The sequence below is a fragment of the Dendropsophus ebraccatus genome, unplaced genomic scaffold, assembly GCF_027789765.1.
Source record: "Dendropsophus ebraccatus isolate aDenEbr1 unplaced genomic scaffold, aDenEbr1.pat pat_scaffold_852_ctg1, whole genome shotgun sequence".
NCBI classification, from domain to species: domain Eukaryota; kingdom Metazoa; phylum Chordata; class Amphibia; order Anura; family Hylidae; genus Dendropsophus; species Dendropsophus ebraccatus.
The window spans coordinates 33,270-54,014 of record NW_027210452.1 but is presented as its reverse complement, the minus strand read 5'-3'; the positions used below and the strand labels follow the sequence as shown (position 1 = coordinate 54,014).

General features: G+C 46.0%; 2 protein-coding genes across 4 annotated transcripts; one reads left to right on the top strand and one right to left on the bottom strand.

Annotated features, from left to right (window-relative positions):
• The first annotated feature begins 5,652 nt into the window (after positions 1-5,652).
• On the top strand, positions 5,653-16,387 carry LOC138780798 (NACHT, LRR and PYD domains-containing protein 1a allele 5-like). 3 transcript variants are annotated; one of them, XM_069956720.1, is made up of 10 exons: positions 5,653-5,992; positions 6,057-6,892; positions 8,385-8,488; positions 9,068-9,123; positions 9,723-9,949; positions 10,749-11,014; positions 12,284-12,406; positions 13,271-13,379; positions 14,315-14,389; positions 14,679-16,387. In XM_069956720.1, exons 1-10 carry the CDS (start codon positions 5,970-5,972, stop codon positions 15,065-15,067), a joined length of 2,208 nt encoding a protein of 735 aa, XP_069812821.1. In that variant the 5' UTR covers positions 5,653-5,969; the 3' UTR covers positions 15,068-16,387. The 3 variants fall into 3 exon arrangements, with proteins under 3 accessions (XP_069812821.1, XP_069812820.1, XP_069812822.1); XM_069956719.1 differs by having other exon boundaries at positions 13,238-13,379; XM_069956721.1 differs by having other exon boundaries at positions 5,653-6,892; positions 13,238-13,379.
• On the bottom strand, positions 16,211-20,395 carry LOC138780800 (E3 ubiquitin-protein ligase TRIM8-like). The gene is made up of 2 exons (XM_069956722.1): positions 19,218-20,395; positions 16,211-17,197 (listed from the first exon to the last, which is right to left on the bottom strand). Exon 1 carries the CDS (start codon positions 20,366-20,368, stop codon positions 19,301-19,303), a length of 1,068 nt encoding a protein of 355 aa, XP_069812823.1. The 5' UTR covers positions 20,369-20,395; the 3' UTR covers positions 16,211-17,197; positions 19,218-19,300.
• Between the last annotated feature and the right edge of the window lie 350 nt (positions 20,396-20,745).

Sequence of the window (20,745 nt, the reverse complement as noted above, 5' to 3'; positions counted from 1 at the left end):
TTATTCTAATTACTCCCTTTCCCATCTGAGCTGCTACGTCACCTGTTGCTGGATGAGGAGGGGGGCCCCCTTACTGTTTCAGGTCTCTTGTCTTCCTTGAAGGTCCCCCTGACACACATTACTTTGCTGTCCTATGTGAAGGCGTCTTTTCTTAGGATTTGTAGGCAGTATAATTTCAGAGCACCGCTCTCCTGGTTTGGGGAACTGTTGGGCTACAGTCTGTATCTGGTAGTGGTTATTTCCCATATTTATTAAGGAATTAATCAGACCTTTCCCTGGCACAGCTCCACCCTTCCTTTGTCTCTGATAAAAAGACTTGGGCAGGACTCTCTCAGAGGACGAAACTCGCCTGATTCTGACCGCTCCACACAGCTCCTCCAGATGTGTACGTATTTAGGAGAATGGATACAAAGTATTATCAATATGGTACAAAACACCGGACATTACGTCCCTTTATAGTTCGCAACACTCCTTCAATTGTTGGAGATGTAACAACGATTATGGTTTGTTCTTCCACATCTGGTGGAACTGTCCCCCATTGCACACCTGGTGGATGCATATCTTCCAGGCCTGTAAACTGGTCAGCAATACACATATAGCTCCGAGTCCAGAGATAGCTCTACTTGCGATGCAGATCATGCCAGGCAACCCTTTCCCATCACCTGGAATCAGCTGCGCAGTTATTGGTCCCGATACACTGGTTATCATCCGGATTACCCACTTTGGAGGAATGGTGGTTGAAAGTTGACCAGATATATCGAGCTGGGTGACCAACACAAGACCAAGCTTATTGGCTATATGGCCTACTTGGATGGTCTAGAGAGGTTTCCGACAGTCCTTGCCCAATACCATGCCTAATGCGTCAGATCTGAATACCCAATGTCACAAAGGAAAGTGATTCCCTACTTGTGTTTTATATCGGTAGTTCCTACTATAATGCTGCTATACAGATGTTTTCTTCATCCAACTGGAAATGAACGAGAGTGAATTTTTATAATTGGTTTCACGGAAACGGAGCAGGAGAGAAGGCAAGAAACATCACATGTACCCGAACCAGATCAGTACCAGGCGAGATACATCACATGTACCCGAACCAGATCAGTACCGGGCGAGAAACATCACATGTACCCGAACCATATCAGTACCGGGCGAGAAACATCACATGTACCCGAACCAGATCAGTACCGGGCAAGAAACATCACATGTACCCGAACCAGATCAGTACCGGGCGAGAAACATCACATGTACCCGAACCAGGTCAGTACCGGGCGAGAAACATCACATGTACCCGAACCAGATCAGTACCGGGCGAGAAACATCACATGTACCCGAACCAGATCAGTACCGGGCGAGAAACATCACATGTACCCGAACCAGGTCAGTACCGGGCGAGAAACATCACATGTACCCGAACCAGATCAGTACCGGGCGAGAAACATCACATGTACCCGAACCAGATCAGTACCGGGCGAGAAACATCACATGTACCCGAACCAGATCAGTACCGGGCGAGAAACATCACATGTACCCGAACCAGATCAGTACCGGGCGAGAAACATCACATGTACCCGAACCATATCAGTACCGGGCGAGAAACATCACATGTACCCGAACCAGATCAGTACCGGGCAAGAAACATCACATGTACCCGAACCAGATCAGTACCGGGCGAGAAACATCACATGTACCCGAACCAGGTCAGTACCCGGGCGAGAAACATCACATGTACCCGAACCAGATCAGTACCGGGCGAGAAACATCACATGTACCCGAACCAGATCAGTACCGGGCGAGAAACATCACATGTACCCGAACCAGATCAGTACCGGGCGAGAAACATCACATGTACCCGAACCAGATCAGTACCGGGCGAGAAACATCACATGTACCCGAACCAGATCAGTACCGGGCGAGAAACATCACATGTACCCGAACCAGATCAGTACCGGGCGAGAAACATCACATGTACCCGAACCATATCAGTACCGGGCGAGAAACATCACATGTACCCGAACCAGATCAGTACCGGGCGAGAAACATCACATGTACCCGAACCAGGTCAGTACCGGGCGAGAAACATCACATGTACCCGAACCAGGTCAGTACCGGGCGAGAAACATCACATGTACCCGAACCAGGTCAGTACCGGGCGGCTGTTATGTAAGCCTATACAGTTGATTATTGCAGATTTTGTCTTGGGATGCCATGCTTTATTAAGACACCATGATGTTGTTTTCAGCTGCTGTGATTCAGTAAGGTGTTCGGAGTTTTATATAATCTTGGATTCCCAGACTAAGGCAACATGATACATAGTTACAGCCACCCAATGACCGGCTAAAGCTGCAACATTGATGGGGAATAGCACCATAGTCACAGGTAGCCTACAGTGGACCTGACATTAGATAACACTTTTGCTATGTCACAGAGAGTGACTGAGACCGATCATGAGAACCAGTTGGAGAAGTCTGTGCTTAGCGCAGGTGACATGGATGGACTCCCAATACAAGTCTATGGGTAAAGATGATCGCAACTGGAGCATGCCTGTGTCTCATTGTTCAGCATTTACTTACCTGTGCCTGAAGGAGTAGGATACAGCCCTAGGGTGTCCTGGAAAACATGTATACGGCCATAGGCTGCACCCAACTTCTTCAGCCACCGGTATTGAAATGCCGACTGATCGGTCTCGAACATGCTGGGGTTGCCCCCATCTCAGGCACAGAGAAGGGAGAGGAGCACACCACAGGGCAAGTAAAACATAATACATCAGTTATTATTTAGGGCCTTATTACACTGAGCGACGGAGGTCAGTTCGGTAGATTATCACTTCATGTAATAAAGACAATGATCAGCTGATGACAACTCTCATAGGCTTATTGTCTTTTGGTCCAGATCTAAAATCTTTGGCTGTCGAGTGCGCATCGCTACGTGTAATAGTGATGTGCGGCCAACGGGTGGTGAATCTGTATAGAAAATAATAAACTGTATCCCTTACCTCTCCACGCTCCCCGGTGTCTTCCTGGTTTCTCACGCTCCCCACAGCCAATGGTACAACTCCAAAGACGCTCTCTGAAAGGACAGACTGCTCAGCCAATCACTGCCCAGGATGGCTGCCACGACCAGTGATTGGCTGAGCAGCCTGTCACTTCAAAAAACTAACTCACCTGGGCCACATGGCTTTATTTAAGCAGTTCTGAATAGGGATGAGGGAACCTGGCGAAGGTTTGGGCTCACACAAACTGGAACGATAGGCATTTGAATCCCGCTGCCTGGAGAAGGTAGATGCAGCCTATGGCTATATCTGTGTTTTCCAGGCAGCTGCATCCATCTTCTCCAGACAGTGTGCTTCTCATGTGAACCCCAACTTTTGTCAGGTTTGATTATGTCTACAAAAACATGGCCACTTTCCCCCTACTGTTGTCTCCAGTTTGGGTTGGGTTTTTAAACTCAGTTCCATTAAAGTAAATGGAGCTTAATTGCAAACCACACCTGACCTGGAGACAACAGTAGGGGGAAAAGTGGCCATGTTTTTGTAGTGTTGGATAACCCCTTTAAGACTTTAGGCTGAGGATGAATATGGTTCTAGATGGTGCGTGATGACACTTCACAATCTATAATACTTTAATCATTGTTGGGACGTGTCGTATTGTATTCCATTTCATCTAATACTTATCCATTGTAAGATTCCTACAGCTACTATTGTTACCTGTTGTGTCCTAACTTTCTGGTTATCCTTCACGTCAAGTAGCCTGTGCCAACTAATGGATATGTCCGAATATATGGATGACCGTACAGAGACCGTACATTTACCAGCTTGTAAGATATCTCGTAACAACGTGACAGAAAGGAGGAAGCTTTGTACCAAGAAGGTTTGGATAGTTATAACACCATCAAGGACGGTATATAATTCATAGGACGACTAATCGTATAGAGACACTCTATCCCACCATCAGCAATGGAGGACTATGCCAGTGAAAGTAAGTAGACTAATGTGTATGTAGGTCATTGGCTGCAGCATTCGATCAATGACGTTGCAGAGATATGTCCGCCATTCCAAATGCAGAGAAGAATCCTGGGCATAAAGAGAAGCCAATAATAGCTGCATCTGCTCTGACTATAGTCTCAGTGTAAGAGAAACCCTGCCGCGCACCTCCAGAAAGAGGAAACCATTATCGGCCGTACTGGGCCGATTACCAACCGTTCAGGCTGATAGTGGTCCAGTGTAATAGCATATGCTGAAAGGCGACCATCATTCTCTGATTGTCTCTTTCAATATGTTTGAAAGATCAGTGACAGTCTGCAGCCTGTCGCCTTGTGCAATAGGAATGGCAGCAACGGCCTGCTGCTGACTTCAATGGGCAATCTAAGAATCGTTCAGGCAGCCCCTCCCGTTGCTCCTCGCTCACTGTATGTAATAGCGCTGGCAGCTAGCAGGGAATGAGGGGGAAGCGAGCACTGAGCTGACATGTCGGCGCTCGCTTCCCTGGAGCATTGGGCCGTGTAATACTTAGTGAGAGCAACAAAGGGTGGAGCGGGCCCCCAAGAAAGTGCCAAAGTAGATTACAATAAGTGATTCCCCTGACATAACGCCATCATGATCCTCTCCAACTTGTGACCTGATCACTAGAGATGAGCGAATTTCCCGAAGTTCGGGTTCGTATGAACCTGAACTATCGGCCTCTGATTCCCGCTGTCCCATTGGCATAGGCTGTATCCCAGTTTTCCAGGCGGTCCTTAGGCTGTATCCACCCGCTGTACGGAGCCGGCAGACAGCGGGAGTCAGATGACGATAGTTCAGGTTCATAAGAACCCAAACTTCGGGAAATTCGCTCATCTCTACTGATCACCTCTGACATTCTATTTGACAAGACCCTGGAGTAAAGTTTGACGTCAGTATTCCTGCCGCTCCTCCCCATGTGCTGGAAAAGATGCATCCAGTCCTGGGAAACTTCTCCTAGTTTCCCAGGACTGGATCCATCTTTTTTCCAGCACCTGGGGAGGAGCAGTAGGAAGCAGAGTAGACTTCAAAGCCCCGCAGCCTGATGAGCGGAATACAGATAGGAACGAAGCGATTCTCTTCGTTCCTACTGTAGATTCGCTCATCACTAATTGTGAGAATTAATTTGACTTCCACATTCACGGAGGAATCTTTTCCTTAGGGGTTGTTCACCAATTTTTTATTCTTTCAAATAAACTGTTGCCAAAGAGTGCGAGAGATTTGTAATTTACTTCTATATAAAAATCTCCAGACTTCCAGTACTTATCAGCTGCTTTATGTCCTGCAGGAAGTGGTGTATTCTCCCCAGTCTGACACAGTGCTCTCTGCTGCCACCTCTGTCTATGTCAGGAACTGTCCAGAGCAGGAGAGGTTTTCTATGGGGATTTGCTGCTGCTCTGGGCAGTTCCTGGCATGGACAGAGGTGGCAGCAGAGAGCACTGTGTCAGACTGGCGAGAATACACCACTTCCTGCAGGACATACAGCAGCTGCTAAGTACTGGAAGACTAGAGATTTTTTAATAGAAGTAAATTACAAATCTGTATAACTTTCTGACACCAGTTGATTTGAAATAATTTTGGGGGGTGAACTACCTTTAATTGTTCAGCTACTTTTGTAGTTTATTTATGAGACTGTCCGTGTCCGGGCTGCACTGTTCAGACAATACGGTCCCATATGAACATGCTTGAACATCAAGCTGCCCCCGCTCCCCTGATGATTTTTAGAAGGGGTTGGGGGTGGATCGGCTGTCTGGGGGCGGGGCAGTGCTCCAAACGGCCTTACCGGACCGAGGATTAAACTACTAAGTGCACTGGTAAGCCCCTGCTCCTTTTATACGGACATCATTTGATCATGTATATATATATGCTGTATTATAAGTTGTAAGCACCTGAGGAAGCTGCAAGTCTGGCCTGGAAACGTGTTGTGTACTTTCAGCTGTTTCCGGCTTCCCGATCTTGGGCACACTTATAGCATATGCAGTGGATCCTGTATCCTGGGTAAGTATACACCTTTAAGAGGAAATAACTGTAACCTGACATCAGGGAGTAAAAGTATTTTCAGTTTCATTTGCATTGATCGGAGAATGGCGTCTTCTAAGCCGGGAGAAGATGTGACCTGCTGCATCTGCCGGAACCCTTCCAGCGACCCCGTATCCCTGCCGTGTGGACACAGTTTCTGCCCGCTCTGTGTCACAGAGTCTCCGAACACACAGGACCAGGACCAGCTTTATACCTGTCCTCAGTGCGGGAAAAGACCGACCCTGCAGAGGAACACCGAGCTGAGGAAAGAAGTGGCGGAGCGCCGACATCCACTGAAGAAGTCTCTAGTGCCCTATACTTACAGTATTAACCCTCCGCCACCCGCCACCGAGGCTTGTCTGCAAGTGTCTCTGTGTTTGGTGCTGGAGGCTGAGAAATACCCCAACCACAATCAACCCCAGGAACATTACTGCCCCCAGGATTCTGCTGGTATCTATGGAGACTGCGGCCTGCTGGGGGGGCCCAGAAAGCCCCCGGAGAGGTCTCTATACAAACCACTAACAAAGAAGAAACCTAAATATGATCTCCGCAAGGTTCCCAGACAGAAGGAGACGAGAACCACTATCCAACGTCTCCAGAAGATGCCGAGCATAGGACAAGGAGAGGAGAGCCAGGTGGAAGAAGAGATTTACATCATGAAGATTGAAGTCTCCGAGTATTGCTCCAACCAAACCATGGCGGACGTTCAGGAGATGCTTCACATGACCGACCCCTTACCTGCCCTACAACATACCGGGGGGTGCGGAGAAGCTGCGATGCGTAAAGGGGGTCATCGTAACAAGGGTGCAGACCCCGATCTCATCCTAGGCGACATGTTCAGAAGTGTCTCTGCACTGCTGACAGACAACCTACCTACAGGTAAGAGAACTCCATACAGCATTATGGTGGGTTAGTTATAGGGAATATATATATATATATATATATATATATATATATATATATCTCATATCTGTTATCTGAATACGGGGCAGCTATCTTGTCTGAGCTTTTAACACATGACTCCAAAGTCCAGCACCCGCCCTGTCCTCAGACCAGGTGTGGAGAGACGCGTTTCATGCTGGGCGGAGCAGCTGCAGAGGTAACCATATGCTGCCCGGCGAGCTCTGTACACAAGCCAGGGATCGTAAGAAACTACAGTCTGGGGTGGACTCGATGACCCCTATGTGACCTGTGCGGAGGTCATTGTGCTGGGAGGGAAGCAGATAAGCTGTGACCATGACCTATTGTGAATGGTTTGATCCCATCTTATCTACACACCAGTGCCCCCTTCCACTGTCATCTGGTCTATGATGATAAAGAGAAGAGTTTTCTCAGAACTGGACGTGCTTGACAACTATGAGGCTTAGTGGCCAGAGTGAAAACGGCATGAATTCAGGATTATTATTTAAAATAGATATATTTTTATTTATATTATAGGGGTATTCTCATCTCAACCTATGTCCTCTCACTACCTTCTGGTTGGACAGTTTCTCAGTGCTACAATCCCCACAATGCATTGCTTCTCCTCACCTCCCATCCTGCCTTCTCCCTTCTTGCACTCCTGCCAGTTCCCAGCTTAGAGCTACTGCAGAATATTGCTCTACACAGCAGACTATTTCTCCACTAATGCAGCTAACCATTCTCTGTCTGCTCCTCTGCCTGTGGCATTGTTCAGCACACAGCCGCACGCTGTAATCACACATCACTCTTCCCTAAATGTTCCAACAGATATATGTGTATATTACAGGGAGAGGGTGATGTAAGCTTTAGGGGGCTGGTCAGAGGTGATGACATCACTCAGGGGGTGGGACTAGACCTCAGAGGCAAGAAGCAGAGACAGCAAAGGATGATGGGAAAGAGGGAGGAGCCAGGAAGCAGGAGACACCACATATACTCATTGAGAATGAGAGAATTACACAACTTCCTGTGAGGCGTAATTCAGACAAAAGCAGCTGAAACCAGTACTATTAGTGATATCTGACTGTCAGGATGGCTCCAGAGATTAAAAATGACATCCAGCTTATCCAATCAATGACTGACTGAGATGGGATGTTGCTGCGGACGATGATTTGCTAAGCAGGCTGAAATTTTTGTCTGGGGAGTAACAGCCTGCTCAGCCAATCACTGCCTGCTATGCTGTTCTGTCTGTCAGTAATTGGCTGAGCGGGCTGGAGGAGGCTGAAGACACTGGAGACACAAGAGGAGTACAGACAGGTAAGTATTACACGAAAACAGCTAAACAGTTGTTAAGGTTCTATTCACAAGTCTGCTAGTTTTACATCAAAAATTTGTGAACCTGGTCGCTCATCTCTAGTGATAGTGATATTAGTTATATGTCTTGGGGCGATGATTTATACTTCATGTATTTTAGATGTGAAGTACAAGAGTTTGAAAGACGTAGAAGAAGAAGGGGCCACCAATAACTGTCTGTATGATGGGACAATGCAGGAGGTGGATGCTGTGCTGGACAGTAAGGTGAGGAGGTGCACTCTCATCCATCATTGGATCCTGACCTGGGAAAGGAGAAGGGGGTTGGGTTCTAGCAGTGCCCCCACTTTCTGTGGTGTCTGCAGGATCTATGGTAGGGATGGGCTGCATTACATTATTTAGGGGGTGGGGCTACAGCTCAGAAACAAGATTCAGCCACGCCTCCTGTGACATCAGAGGATAATGCATTGTCTATGGAGAGAGGGAGGAGTCAGGAGATGGAGACAATACACATTGTGTAGTTCTTCTATTTCCTGTAAGGGGTAAATCACATAAAACCACAATGGAGCCAGAAGTGATAACATTATATGGGTAAGTTATATGTTTTGGGGTGACAGCTTTATTTAAATACAGTTTTCTGATGTCAGGATATCCCTTTACCCTCAATAAAAGGATCATCACGCAGATCCAATAAAGAAGCACATGGACACACAAGCGGGGGAGTGGTAGGGCCGGTGGTGGATGGCGGCAACAACAGCTACTCTGCCTTGGCTGAGCATCTAGATGCAGGACTAGGGCAGGGAAGTCAGAGGCTTCTAACTACTAATCTTTTGTTTGTTGGTTTAGGCTCTAGATTCTGCATCTTTCGGAAATGTGACATCAGCCAATACTAAAGTATACAGGTAATAGAAGATGTTCTGCATCTGCCATAAAGTGTATGTGGGAGGATATGACTATTCAATGATACTGGACGCTAAGGCAGAGGGATGACAGCCAGTCAATGAAGAGGTTATCCAGCGCTACAAAAACATGGCAGCTTTCTTCCAGGGACAGCACCGCTCTTGTCTCCAGTTTGGATGGGGCTTTGTAACTCAGTACCATTGAAGTGAATTGAGCTTGATTGCAAACTGCACCTGACCTGTAGACAAGAGCCTTACTGTCTCTGGAAGAAAGTGGCCATGTTTTTGTAGTGCTGGATAAACCCTTTAATGGAGTATTAATGTGGAGAGAAAAAATAACATTTCTTTAATGGGGTTATATAATCCTATTGAATTTAAGTAATTAGTTGTCACTTCCCTACTTGCACTTTCCAGAATATTAGAAGAAACAGGAGACAACTCCTCCCTGAGTGAACACTACATGTAACGTGTGGGCTCCATCTGGCTGATATGTTGTCACCTCTGTCATACAGGCTCTAGTCCTTATAGTGGTCACAGAACAATTCCCTGTAACAACTCTCTCACATGCCTGGTATATAACCCTTTCCTGTATCTTCCCCCAGATTACGCCTAACATCCGCAGGACGGCACATCTGCCCTGAGACTGGGATACAGTTTGTGGTGAAGGGGCCGGTGGTCCTGGAGTACAATGTGGAGTCCTGGAGTAGTCACATGACCGATACCCTGAGAAGCCAATACGAGACTGTGGGTCCTCTGTTCAATGTAAGAATACAGGAAGGGCCGGATAACGTGTCAGCCGTGTATCTACCTCACTACCTGTCTCCACAATGTAAGTTGCTCAGGTCTTCCGAAATAATAATCAATGTGATGTTAAAGACTTAAGAAATCCACCCTTAAAGGGGTATACCAGTATCAGAAAACTAAATTTTTTATAAAACTATCACCCCAAGATATATAACTCACTAATATAGAGTTATCACTAATAGTACAAGCTGCAGCGTGATTTGCTTGACTTACCCCCAACAGGAAGTTGTGTAGTTCTCTCCAGTGTTGTATTGTCTTCAGCTTCCTGCCTCCTCCTTCTCTTCTGAGACACCTCATCCTCTGTTCTCTTAGGAGGCTTGGCTGGTCTCTGAGCTGTAGCCCCACCCCCTGAGTGATGTCTCTGACCAGACCCTATAGCCCCACCTTGTGTTTATACCATGCTGCCTTGTGCTGGATAATGCCACAGGTGGAGGAGCAGACAGAGAATAAATACAGCAGGTGCAATGTATAATGCACTGTCCTGCAGCAGCCCTGCTCCGACGTAATGCCAGTAATGCAAGTAGGCAAGGTGGGAGGGCTGTGATAAAGAGCTGAGGGTAAGCAATGCATTTTGGGAATTGTAGTAGTGAGAAACTGCTCAGTCGGGGAGTCATAGATTAGAATTGGGGCAGACAGGTAAGCAATGCTTTCATATTTTTTTATTATTTTATGCTTTCATATTCATTTTGAGTAAGGGTCCTGCAAAGATGGTACAAGACTTCAAAAGGAAACACTAAATGTAACCAGTAGTTGATGACATGGGGCCCGTACAGCACAGCCTATTGTTCCGTACACATCACTGACTATATCTCTGTGTTTTGCAGGTTATAAACAATATAAATCTTATATTAAATGCGTCCATTTCAAGGACAATAAGATGACCCTGGAGTCACCGACAAGACTTGACCCCTGTTACGCGGTGCTGGAGAATCCCTCGTTTTCCTGCCTGGGGGCTCTTGTGGAGAAGCTCCTGACATTAATAACACGTCCATTCACGTTTCATGGGGTCGCGCTGATTTACTGCAAAGTAGATACAACCTACAGCTTTCGCCTCTATGTCATGATTGATAATGAACCGAGATTAAAAAGCGTAAGTCCATTCTATTATATTATTGTCAGATCGCTGTACAGATGATAAAGGGTTAACATAAAGAATAGAATATACAAATCAGGAAAATTACATGAATAAAATAAATGTCAGACTGGTACCCAGAGAAGACCCTGCCCCCAAGGGCTTCCATAGGGAGAGAGGACCCTGCCTCCAAGGGCTTACATAGGGAGAGAGAGGACCCTGCCCCTGAGGACTTAAATAGGGAGAGAGGACCCTGCCCCCGAGAGCTTATATAGGGAGAGAGGACCCTGCCCCCGAGAGTTTATATAGGGAGAGAGGACCCTGCCCGCCAGGGCTTACATAGAGAGAGAGGACCCTGCCCCCGAGAGCTTACATAGGGAGAGAGGGCCCTGCCCCTGAGAACTTACATAGGGAGAGAGGGCCCTGCCCCTGAGAACTTACATAGGGAGAGAGGGCCCTGCCCCTGAGGGGTTACATAGGAAGAGAGGACCCTGCCCACGAGGGCTTACATAGGGAGAGAGGACCCTGCCCGCGAGGGCTTACATAGGGAGAGAGGACCCTGCCCCCGAGGGCTTACATAAGGAGAGAGGACCCTGCCCACGAGGGCTTACATAGGGAGAGAGGACCCTGCCCCCGAGGGCTTACATAGGGAGAGAGGACACTGCCCCCGAGGGCTTACATAGGGAGAGAGAGGACCCTGCCCCCGAGGGCTTACATAGGGAGAGAGGACCCTGCTACTGATCATTCCCTGGACCATGCTGTGATATGTTACTGATCATTCCCATAGTACCCTGTGATATGTTACTGATCATTCCCATAGTGCCCTGTGATATGTTACTGATCATTCCCATAGTACCCTGTGATATGTTACTGATCATTCCCATAGTACTCTGTGATATGTTACTGATCATTCCCATAGTACCCTGTGATATGTTACTGATCATTCCCATAGTGCCCTGTGATATGTTACTGATCATTCCCATAGTACCCTGTGATATGTTACTGATCATTCCCATAGTACTCTGTGATATGTTACTGATCATTCCCATAGTACCCTGTGATATGTTACTGATCATTCCCATAGTGCCCTGTGATATGTTACTGATCATTCCCATAGTACCCTGTGATATGTTACTGATCATTCCCATAGTGCCCTGTGATATGTTACTGATCATTCCCATAGTACCCTGTGATATGTTACTGATCATTCCCATAGTGCCCGGTGATATGTTACTTTAAGTGTCCCCAGTATAATCTTCTCTGTCTTCCCACTCTTATAATCTCCAGGCCATTAACAAGGAGATCGGGAATGACTTTCACTACATCTGTAAACCTCCCCAGATGAATCCTGTGTCTGCATATAAGGACTACATGGTACAGGGCCCACGTGGAGCGGTGATAGAACCTGAGGTAAGGCAGATATACTGCAACTGTACTAATACTACAACCAGAGAACCCTCCGACAGCAGGGTCTATACTGGGGCACTGCGTACGGGATGTTCAGATCCAACAGGTCTGGCAGTGTCCCTAAGGGGTGTTAATGTACATGAGACCAATACAGTCTATAGATTCAAGATTCCTATTATTCCTATATGTAGCACCCTCCATTGCCTCCAATATTCTCTCTCTTCCAACACTCATGTGGTGGACAGGTAACGCAGAGGACACTTACAGGGGATGTCCAGCCGTATCTTATGGCCACCGGGAAGTGAACTGTTCAGGAGAGGGGGCTATGAGGAGGGACGTCTCCAACCAGAGATATCCTTTAAACGTCCAGTCCCCTCACTGATCTCCCATAACTGATCTATCACTGATCTCCCATAACTGATCTCCTGTCACTGATCTCCCATAACTGATCTCCTATCACTGATCTCCCATAACTGATCTCCCATAACTGATCTCCCATAACTGATCTCCTATCACTGATCTCCTATCACTGATCTCCTATTACTGATCTCCTATTACTGATCTCCCATAACTGATCTCCTATCACTGATCTCCTATTACTGATCTCCTATCACTGATCTCCCATAACTGATCTCCTATCACTGATCTCCCATAACTGATCTCCTATCACTGATCTCCTATTACTGATCTCCCATAACTGATCTCCTATCACTGATCTCCCATCACTGATCTTCTATCACTGATCTCCCATCACTGATCTCCCATCACTGATCTTCTATCACTGATCTCCTATCACTGATCTCCTATCACTGATCTCCTTTTACTGATTTTTAGGTTGTACGTTTCAGACTCCTTTGTCCCTCGCAGCTTTATCCTTACACTGAGATTGCTGTACGGGACATCGGTGAGGAGATCCAGCTGAGTATAGCAGAGAGAAGCAATGGGAACATCGTCTGGTCACGCTCTCTAAGAAGAGGTGAGAGGTTACAGAGCAGGAGAGAGCGGCTGCTTGTATGTTACTGATGGACCGATATATTATTTATTACTGATACTGGAGCAATAGGATATTATATGTTATAGAGTATTATAATCTTAAATAGAAATGAAGTTTTTTTTCATGTTTCCTTAATATTTAAAGGGGAACTCTGGCAAAAAAAATTATTTGAAATCAACTGGTTTCAGAAAGTTATACAGATTTGCAATTTACTCCAGTCTTCCACTACTTATCAGCTGCTATATGTCCTGCAGAAAGTGGTGTACTCTTTGACACAGTGCTCTCTGCTGCCACCTCTGTCCATGTCAGGAACTGTCCAGAGCAGCAGCAAATCCCCATAGAACACCTCTCCTGCTCTGGACAGTTCCTGACATGGACAGAGGTGGCAGCAGAGAGCACTATGTCAGACTGGAAAGAACACACCACGTCTATATTATTTTCTGAAACCAGTTGATTTGAAAGATAAAGAGTACCCCTTTAACTAACTAAATAACTAATTAACCCAATGATAAAAGTATATAAGATCCTAGAGGCCGCCTAATTTTTTCAGTCAGCTCCACTACTACACTGGAAGCATAGTAGTGGTAGTACTTCTCTGACCTCTGACCTGTGGGACTCCTCTGCTCCTGTCAGTGCTGCCACACAGACTTCCATATACTGCTGAGCACTGGAGCTGAACTGGAGGGGACCCCCCTTATTTATGGGCCTGATCACAGCTGCGACCTTTGTGACCCCTATAGCTATGCCAATGATTTTTCCCTTCCAAGCCAATATTTCCTGTTATATCCCATTTTAGTTTTATTACACAGTATACATTTTTGAAAGCAGAACATTCCGTTCCTTCTGAATACTTGTCCTATTGTTATAGTCAGTGTTATATCACATATGTAACTTTCCATTGTTGTTCTCTTTGTTAGAAGATCTCGATAAACTCAGGGGGGTTACAACCAGATCTGCTATGAGTGGAAGATCACAACGTCCGTCCATCTCAGGTAATCTCCTCTGTCCGATCACACTGATATTATATTATATATTTATCAAACTGGTGTAAAGTAGAATTGGCCCAGTTGCCCCTAGCAACCAATCAGATTTCACCTTTCGTTCCTCACAAACTCTTTGGAAAATGAAAGGTGGAATCTGATTGGTTGCTGATTGGTTTCACTTTACACCATGTTTGATAACTCTCCCCCATCATGTCTCAGTGTTCATAGCATTTCTATAATAGTGAGTGGAGCGTCATTTAGCTGTACTACCATCTTTATCTGTGTTGTGTAATTACAGATAAGAAGCCTTGTGATCTGACCATAGGGCAGGTGCTCGGGCTCCTCAGTAAGGATCACTTTGTGGACAGACATCGTGTTGCTCTGATAGGAGGGATCCCGCTGGTGGCCCCGCTCCTGGACGACCTCTATCAGTACAGACTGCTGACAGCTGAGGCCTATGACACCGTGCGGAGCAGGACGACCGCCCAGGAGCAGATGCGGCAGCTCTTGGGTTTTGTTAATTCCTGGGGAAATAAGGACAAGGATGAGATCCTGCGATCTCTGAGAAGCCATAACTTGCCACTCGTCAAGAATCTGGTTAGAAAGGAAAACCAAGCTAAAGGAATCATGACTACTCTTGTTGTGATGTTTCTTATAGTGTCTAAATTCAAGTCCTTAAAGGGTTAAGTTTTCGGACGGTTGCAGCAACGCCATGATGTCATACAACCCTTCCCACATCTGATTACACTATGCTATGTGTTTATCCACTCTGCAGTACTTGTGAATTAAGGCCCCATAGGCTGCAATGATCCTATTCATTTCAATGGCAGAATTTACTAGAAGAACCAGTGGTTGGAGTCTCCCAGTCCCTGCCTCTCTCTTAGCAGACAGCTGCCATTCAGTAAGGAGTAAGGGCGCCTTTACACAGACAGGTTATCTGACAGATTTATGAAGCCAAAACCAGGAATGGGTTTAAAAAGAGCAGAAATCCCAGTCTTTCCATTATGACCTGTTCTCTGTTTATAGTTTGTTCCTGGCTTTGGCTTCAAAAATCAGTCAGATAAATCTGTCAGTCTGAGCTATGCGCCCAGTGTATCTGCCCGCACTTATACTGAGCAGAGCTGCCGGGCTGTACACATGTATCTAGTGCTGCTCCCCACATAAGTAGGCCTAAAGCCTGCCTGGAAGTATATGGAGATATCCCGCCAAGGCAACTTCTCCAGTCCTCACTTCATCTTAAAGAAGGAGTCATCCATGTCTTTTGCCTCTAGACCAGAGCTGTCAAACTGAGGCCCTTTAGCTGTTGCAAAACTACAATTCCCATCATGCCTGGACAGCCAAAACTTTAGCTTCATACATATACACAGTGCATGATGGGAATTGTAGTTTTGCAACAGCTGGAGGGCCTCAGTTTGACACCTGTGTTCTAGACAGAGAGGAGCCGCTTTCATGAGGACATCTCTGCTTGTCTCATGTAGGCCTTTGGCCAAGACGACAGCTTTGTAGCTAATATATCATGTCTAGACTGCGTCCTGCCATAGGACATTGCTGCTCATCATCCGGGAGTACACTAACTTTACTACAGTCACCGACAGAGACCAACCCATAGAGATTTCCTTGGTATACTAGGACTGTGTCACCCCCATGTAATATACAGGTATTATTATAGGCCTGCTAACACCTAACAATGGATCCCTCCTCACTATTTGTCAGGCTGGGTTCACACTAGGTTTTGGCTGTCCGTTTAACATAAAAGGAGGCAAAACCAGATAGTAAGAACGGCTATAGGTGTGTGCCATCTGTTGGGATCCACTTTTCATTTACTTACATTATAAAAAAACAACAAATCCAACACTTTTTTTCCTTAGAATACACATAACGTGGTTGACCACATTTTTAAGTACGTTAAAACAAACATTTTCAAACAGATCTGTTAAATACGAAGCAAAAAACGCAGTGTGATCCCACTGGAGCTGTGCATTGAAAACTACTGCCATAGTAAAGAAACACTCTTACTTGTCTGGCTGCCTATTTTACACGAAACACCACGGGTCTTGTATTGCCATCCACCAAGCATATTATCCTAGGAGCGCCCCAGGGGTCACAGGCTTACCCCGTGTATGTGTGTGCTCACTAGGACTTCAATGTGCCAAATTCCACTCCAAATAGGAATGTGCACACTGAGGAAAACACGTGGAAGACTTGCGGCAGATTCCGCCGCTCGTCCCCACGCACTCCGGCTTCACTCTCCGTCTGTGTCATAGACTCCATTCTATGGTCAGGCAGATTGCGCCATCCGCCCAAAGACTGAATGGGAGCACAGGGGACGAGCGGCATAAACCACCACAAGTCCTCCGCATGTTTTCCTCAGTGTGCACATACCCTTAAAGCACAGGTGTGTTCCTAAAAATCCCATCCAAGCAGAGGTTTGCTCACAGAAAGATTGTTCAGATAATAGATCAAGGTGTGTTAAGTTCTTATACAGCACAACCACCTATATCAACGAGAGATTGTGCTCTCAAAAATGCCGAAACACAGATCAGGCAATATTTAGCTGTCAGATGCAAATGTGGTACTCGGCCAGTGATGGTGATTGTCGTGACACCAGTGCTAGTCCAGCACACAGGTGTGATCTTGGTACCTGTTTTGTATGTGGCCGGTAGTGTCCCCCAAATGGTCGGTGACCTGCCAAGTTGTTGCGAGTCCCTTTGGCTCTTGTCACGGTAATCCTGAGTGGCAACTTCTTCACACAGATTCTTAGTGCTTGACCTTGTGCTTGAGGAGGTGCTTGAGAGTAGAGGAGAGGTAGTTGTAGCGCTGCTTAAGGAGTAGAGAAGAGGAGTCTGTCAGAGGAGCCCCAACCCAATGTAGCTGTGTACTCTGCTGGAACTTGACGATATACTTTGTAGTCAATAGTTTACTTATAGTTGTGTTTAGACTTTTGTCTGACCACCTTCTGCCCTACAGTGTCGAGCTACCCATCCTGTTAGGGTGTTCTCGGCGTGGGTAAGGGTGTTCTTGATGACCTCTCCCTCTAAAATGCTTAGCATTGCATAGTAGATAAAGTGGTAGTATTAAAAGAACTGGTTGTCTTTTGCTGCATCTATACACTCTGGTGTCTAGACTAGACTTAACTGACTTTGCTTGTCCCTAACAGGGGTCCTGGCATCAGCCAGGCCCTTACTTAGCTGCTGCAGGATCAGCTCCCTCTGTGAGAATCTGGTAAAAACTAACTGTGCACTTCCTGCACCATGTAACTCCTACAGGGGCCTCTGCATGCCTAACTGTGAGTGGAGGGGATGAGTGTGTGCAAAAGAGAAAAGAGATAGGTTAGAAATAGAAAGCACCTCCTATTGGTTAATAATAGAGATGAGAGAACCTGGAGCATGCTTGAGTCGATCCGAACCCGAACTTTCGGCATGTGATTAGCGGTGGCTGCTGAACTTGGATAAAGCCCTAAGGCTATGTGGAAAACATGGATATAGTCATTGGCTGTATCCATGTTTTCCAGACAACCTTAGTGCTTTATCCAAGTTCAGCAGCCCCAGCTAATTAAATGCCGAATGCTCAGGTTCGGATCGACTCGAACCCGAACCCGGTTCGCTCATCTCTAGTTAATAACAAACACATGGTATACAATAGACATTAACCGAATACTGACTTCAGATGTGCAACACATAGGCATATAAAATACTGACACCTAGTGGCGAAACTGTAGAATACCTCATCGCCACTTTTAACCTGAAATAAAAGGCTTTTGGACAGGTGCACAAGAGAGACAAAAACACCGGTGGTGGGACTGCACATGTTCATTCTTTAGCGTGGAGAGAGGAGGCACGCGAGCCTCCCATAGACTCTCATTATGACACGGAGGCTGGCAGAATTTTGCTGTGGAATTCCACCAGTTTTGCTCCGTGTGCACGGAGCCTTATAGTAAGATTCTCCCTGTTGCCCATAGCAACCAATCACAGCTCAGCTTTCACTTTACCAGAGCAATATGAGAACTGAAAGCAGAACTGTAATTGGTTGCTGTGGGCAACAACTTCCTATAAGACTGTAAGCTATGGGCACCGGTATATAAGGAGGACATGGCTGACCTGGTGTCGATACAGAGGAAGGTGACCAAGACAATGGGAGGTTCACAGGACCAGGACAGGTTATCAGATTTTTGGGTTATTTTGTTTGGGAAAAAAAGGAGACATTTGAGGTACGATCTGATCCCAATGTACAAATATATGAATGGACAGTACAGCGATATTTGGGTGATCTCCTTACACCCAGGCCTGTAACCATGACAAGGGGGCATCCTCTATGCTGTGTCTAGAGGAAGGAAGGTTTCGCCATCAGCACAGACGCAGATTCTTTACTGTAAGAGCAGTGAGACTATGGAACTCTCTATATTCTTTACTGTAAGAGCAGTGAGACTATGGAACTCTATATTCTTTACTGTAAGAGGAGTGAGACTATGGAACTCTATATTCTTTACTGTAAGAGAAGTGAGACTATGGGACTCTATATATTCTTTACTGTAAGAGCAGTGAGACTATGGAACTCTCTATATTCTTTACTGTAAGAGGAGTGAGACTATGGAACTCTCTATATTCTTTACTGTAAGAGGAGTGAGACTATGGAACTCTCTATATTCTTTACTGTAAGAGGAGTGAGACTATGGAACTCTATATTCTTTACTGTAAGAGCAGTGAGACTATGGAACTCTCTGCCACATGATGTCAATATGGTTGTTTTTCATTGAACAAGTTCAGGAGGGTCCTGGGATTTATTCTTATTATCTTATATTAATATGGAGACAAATGCCTCCGCCTGAGTCTTTGCCTACCTCTGGATCAGGGATGAAAGACATGACACATCAGAAAACGTGTTTGGATCCAGATTCTATACATTTTATATCTCAGTCACATCCTACGATTCATTTGAGCCATATAGTTTATAGAATTCCTTCGAAAGTCGAGAGACACAGCTGAGAAAAGAAGCTGCAATGATATTCTCCAGCAGATCATCCATAGAAGAGACTGGATCACCGTTTGTCTCTGTCTCCCCATCTGGGTCATCTTGGAGAAGATCCTTACTCCGTCCTACTTGCTGCAAGAGTGAGACCGGATCGGTGATGTCACACAGCTCCTCCACATCCTCCATTTTGCTGCACAGCTTCTTCTTCTGCTTGTGTAAGCTTTTCGTTAGTTTCGAGATATTCTGCAGCTCATTATATAGAACTTCCTTTATTGTTTTTTGCACGTGATTTAAGTGTTTTTTTATCTCCTTAAATATGGCGTTTATTTTACCGGTTAACGTCGCTGTTTTCTCCCTCGCTTCCCTTGTCACTTCCGCCATGCTCTCTATTCTTCTATCAATCTTTTCTTCTCTCAGTTTTAGTTTACATAGAAAGTCATGTAACTTATTTTTCTCATCATCAAAGGCATTGCTCAACGCTATAATCTGATGTCCCTGGTGACTTCCTGTCAGGCCGCAGGACTCGCAGATACAGGCAGCATCCTGGGAGCAGTAGTACTGTAGAACATTACCGTGTTTGCTGCACTTTCTGTATGCAAGTGATGCAATTGCAGTTGGCGGGATCAGGATGTGCGTCAGCTCCTTGTTGTGGGCTTCCAGGTGTTGGTCACACAGAGGGGTCTCACACTGCACACACGTCTTCACAGCAAGTACTCGAGACTCCTCACAGTATAGACAATATACCTTTTCCTCTTCTTCCTCCTCTTCAGTACGTGCCTGGGCGGCTCGATAGGTTTGTAACTTCTGAAGCATTTCTGTGCTGCTCGGCAGTAGAGGACGCTCATTTATTCTCCTTTCACATACTGGACAGTCATGTACTCCAAAAACCGCATGGATATCCAGCACATGATCTATACACGGCCGGCAGAAGGTGTCTCCACACTGCAGTGATACCGGGTCAGTGTAGATTTTCTCACACATAGGACAGGTCAGCTCCTCAGTCAGATCAGCAGCCTCCATCGTGTGAGGAATAGAAGTGAAGATATCACAGTCTACGAGAGTGAGGTGTGTGCACACCCATCCAGCAGTTATAGATGACGAATGAGGAAGAGCTCGCCTTCATGTCACTGCCCTCTTTTTAACCATGTAGATCAGGGATTACATATTGCTTTCTGTCTTATTTTAATTTTTTTCTTTTAACAAAATCTTGAACTACATAAATAATAGATGAGAATTTATGAGAACAAACCTAACATGCATGCGTTAGGATAGGGACAGGTAAACACAAGGACAGGTGAGCCCTGACACTGGCACCCGCCCCTCTGTCCCTATCTACCTGCCTCAAATGCCCTAAATGGCAATGGACAACTGGAGGACAGTCCCTGATCTTACCAAAG

Excerpts from the sequence above, each read along its gene's own strand:
- LOC138780798 (XM_069956719.1), top strand. The coding sequence starts at position 5,970 with ATGCAGTGGATCCTGTATCCTGG. Across the intron at positions 8,489-9,067 it reads ATGCTGTGCTGGACAGTAAG|GCTCTAGATTCTGCATCTTT; the intron begins GTGAGGAGGTGC and ends TTGTTGGTTTAG. Across the intron at positions 14,390-14,678 it reads ACAACGTCCGTCCATCTCAG|ATAAGAAGCCTTGTGATCTG; the intron begins GTAATCTCCTCT and ends GTGTAATTACAG.
- LOC138780800 (XM_069956722.1), bottom strand. The coding sequence starts at position 20,368 with ATGGAGGCTGCTGATCTGACTGAGGAGCTGACCTGTCCTATGTGTGAG.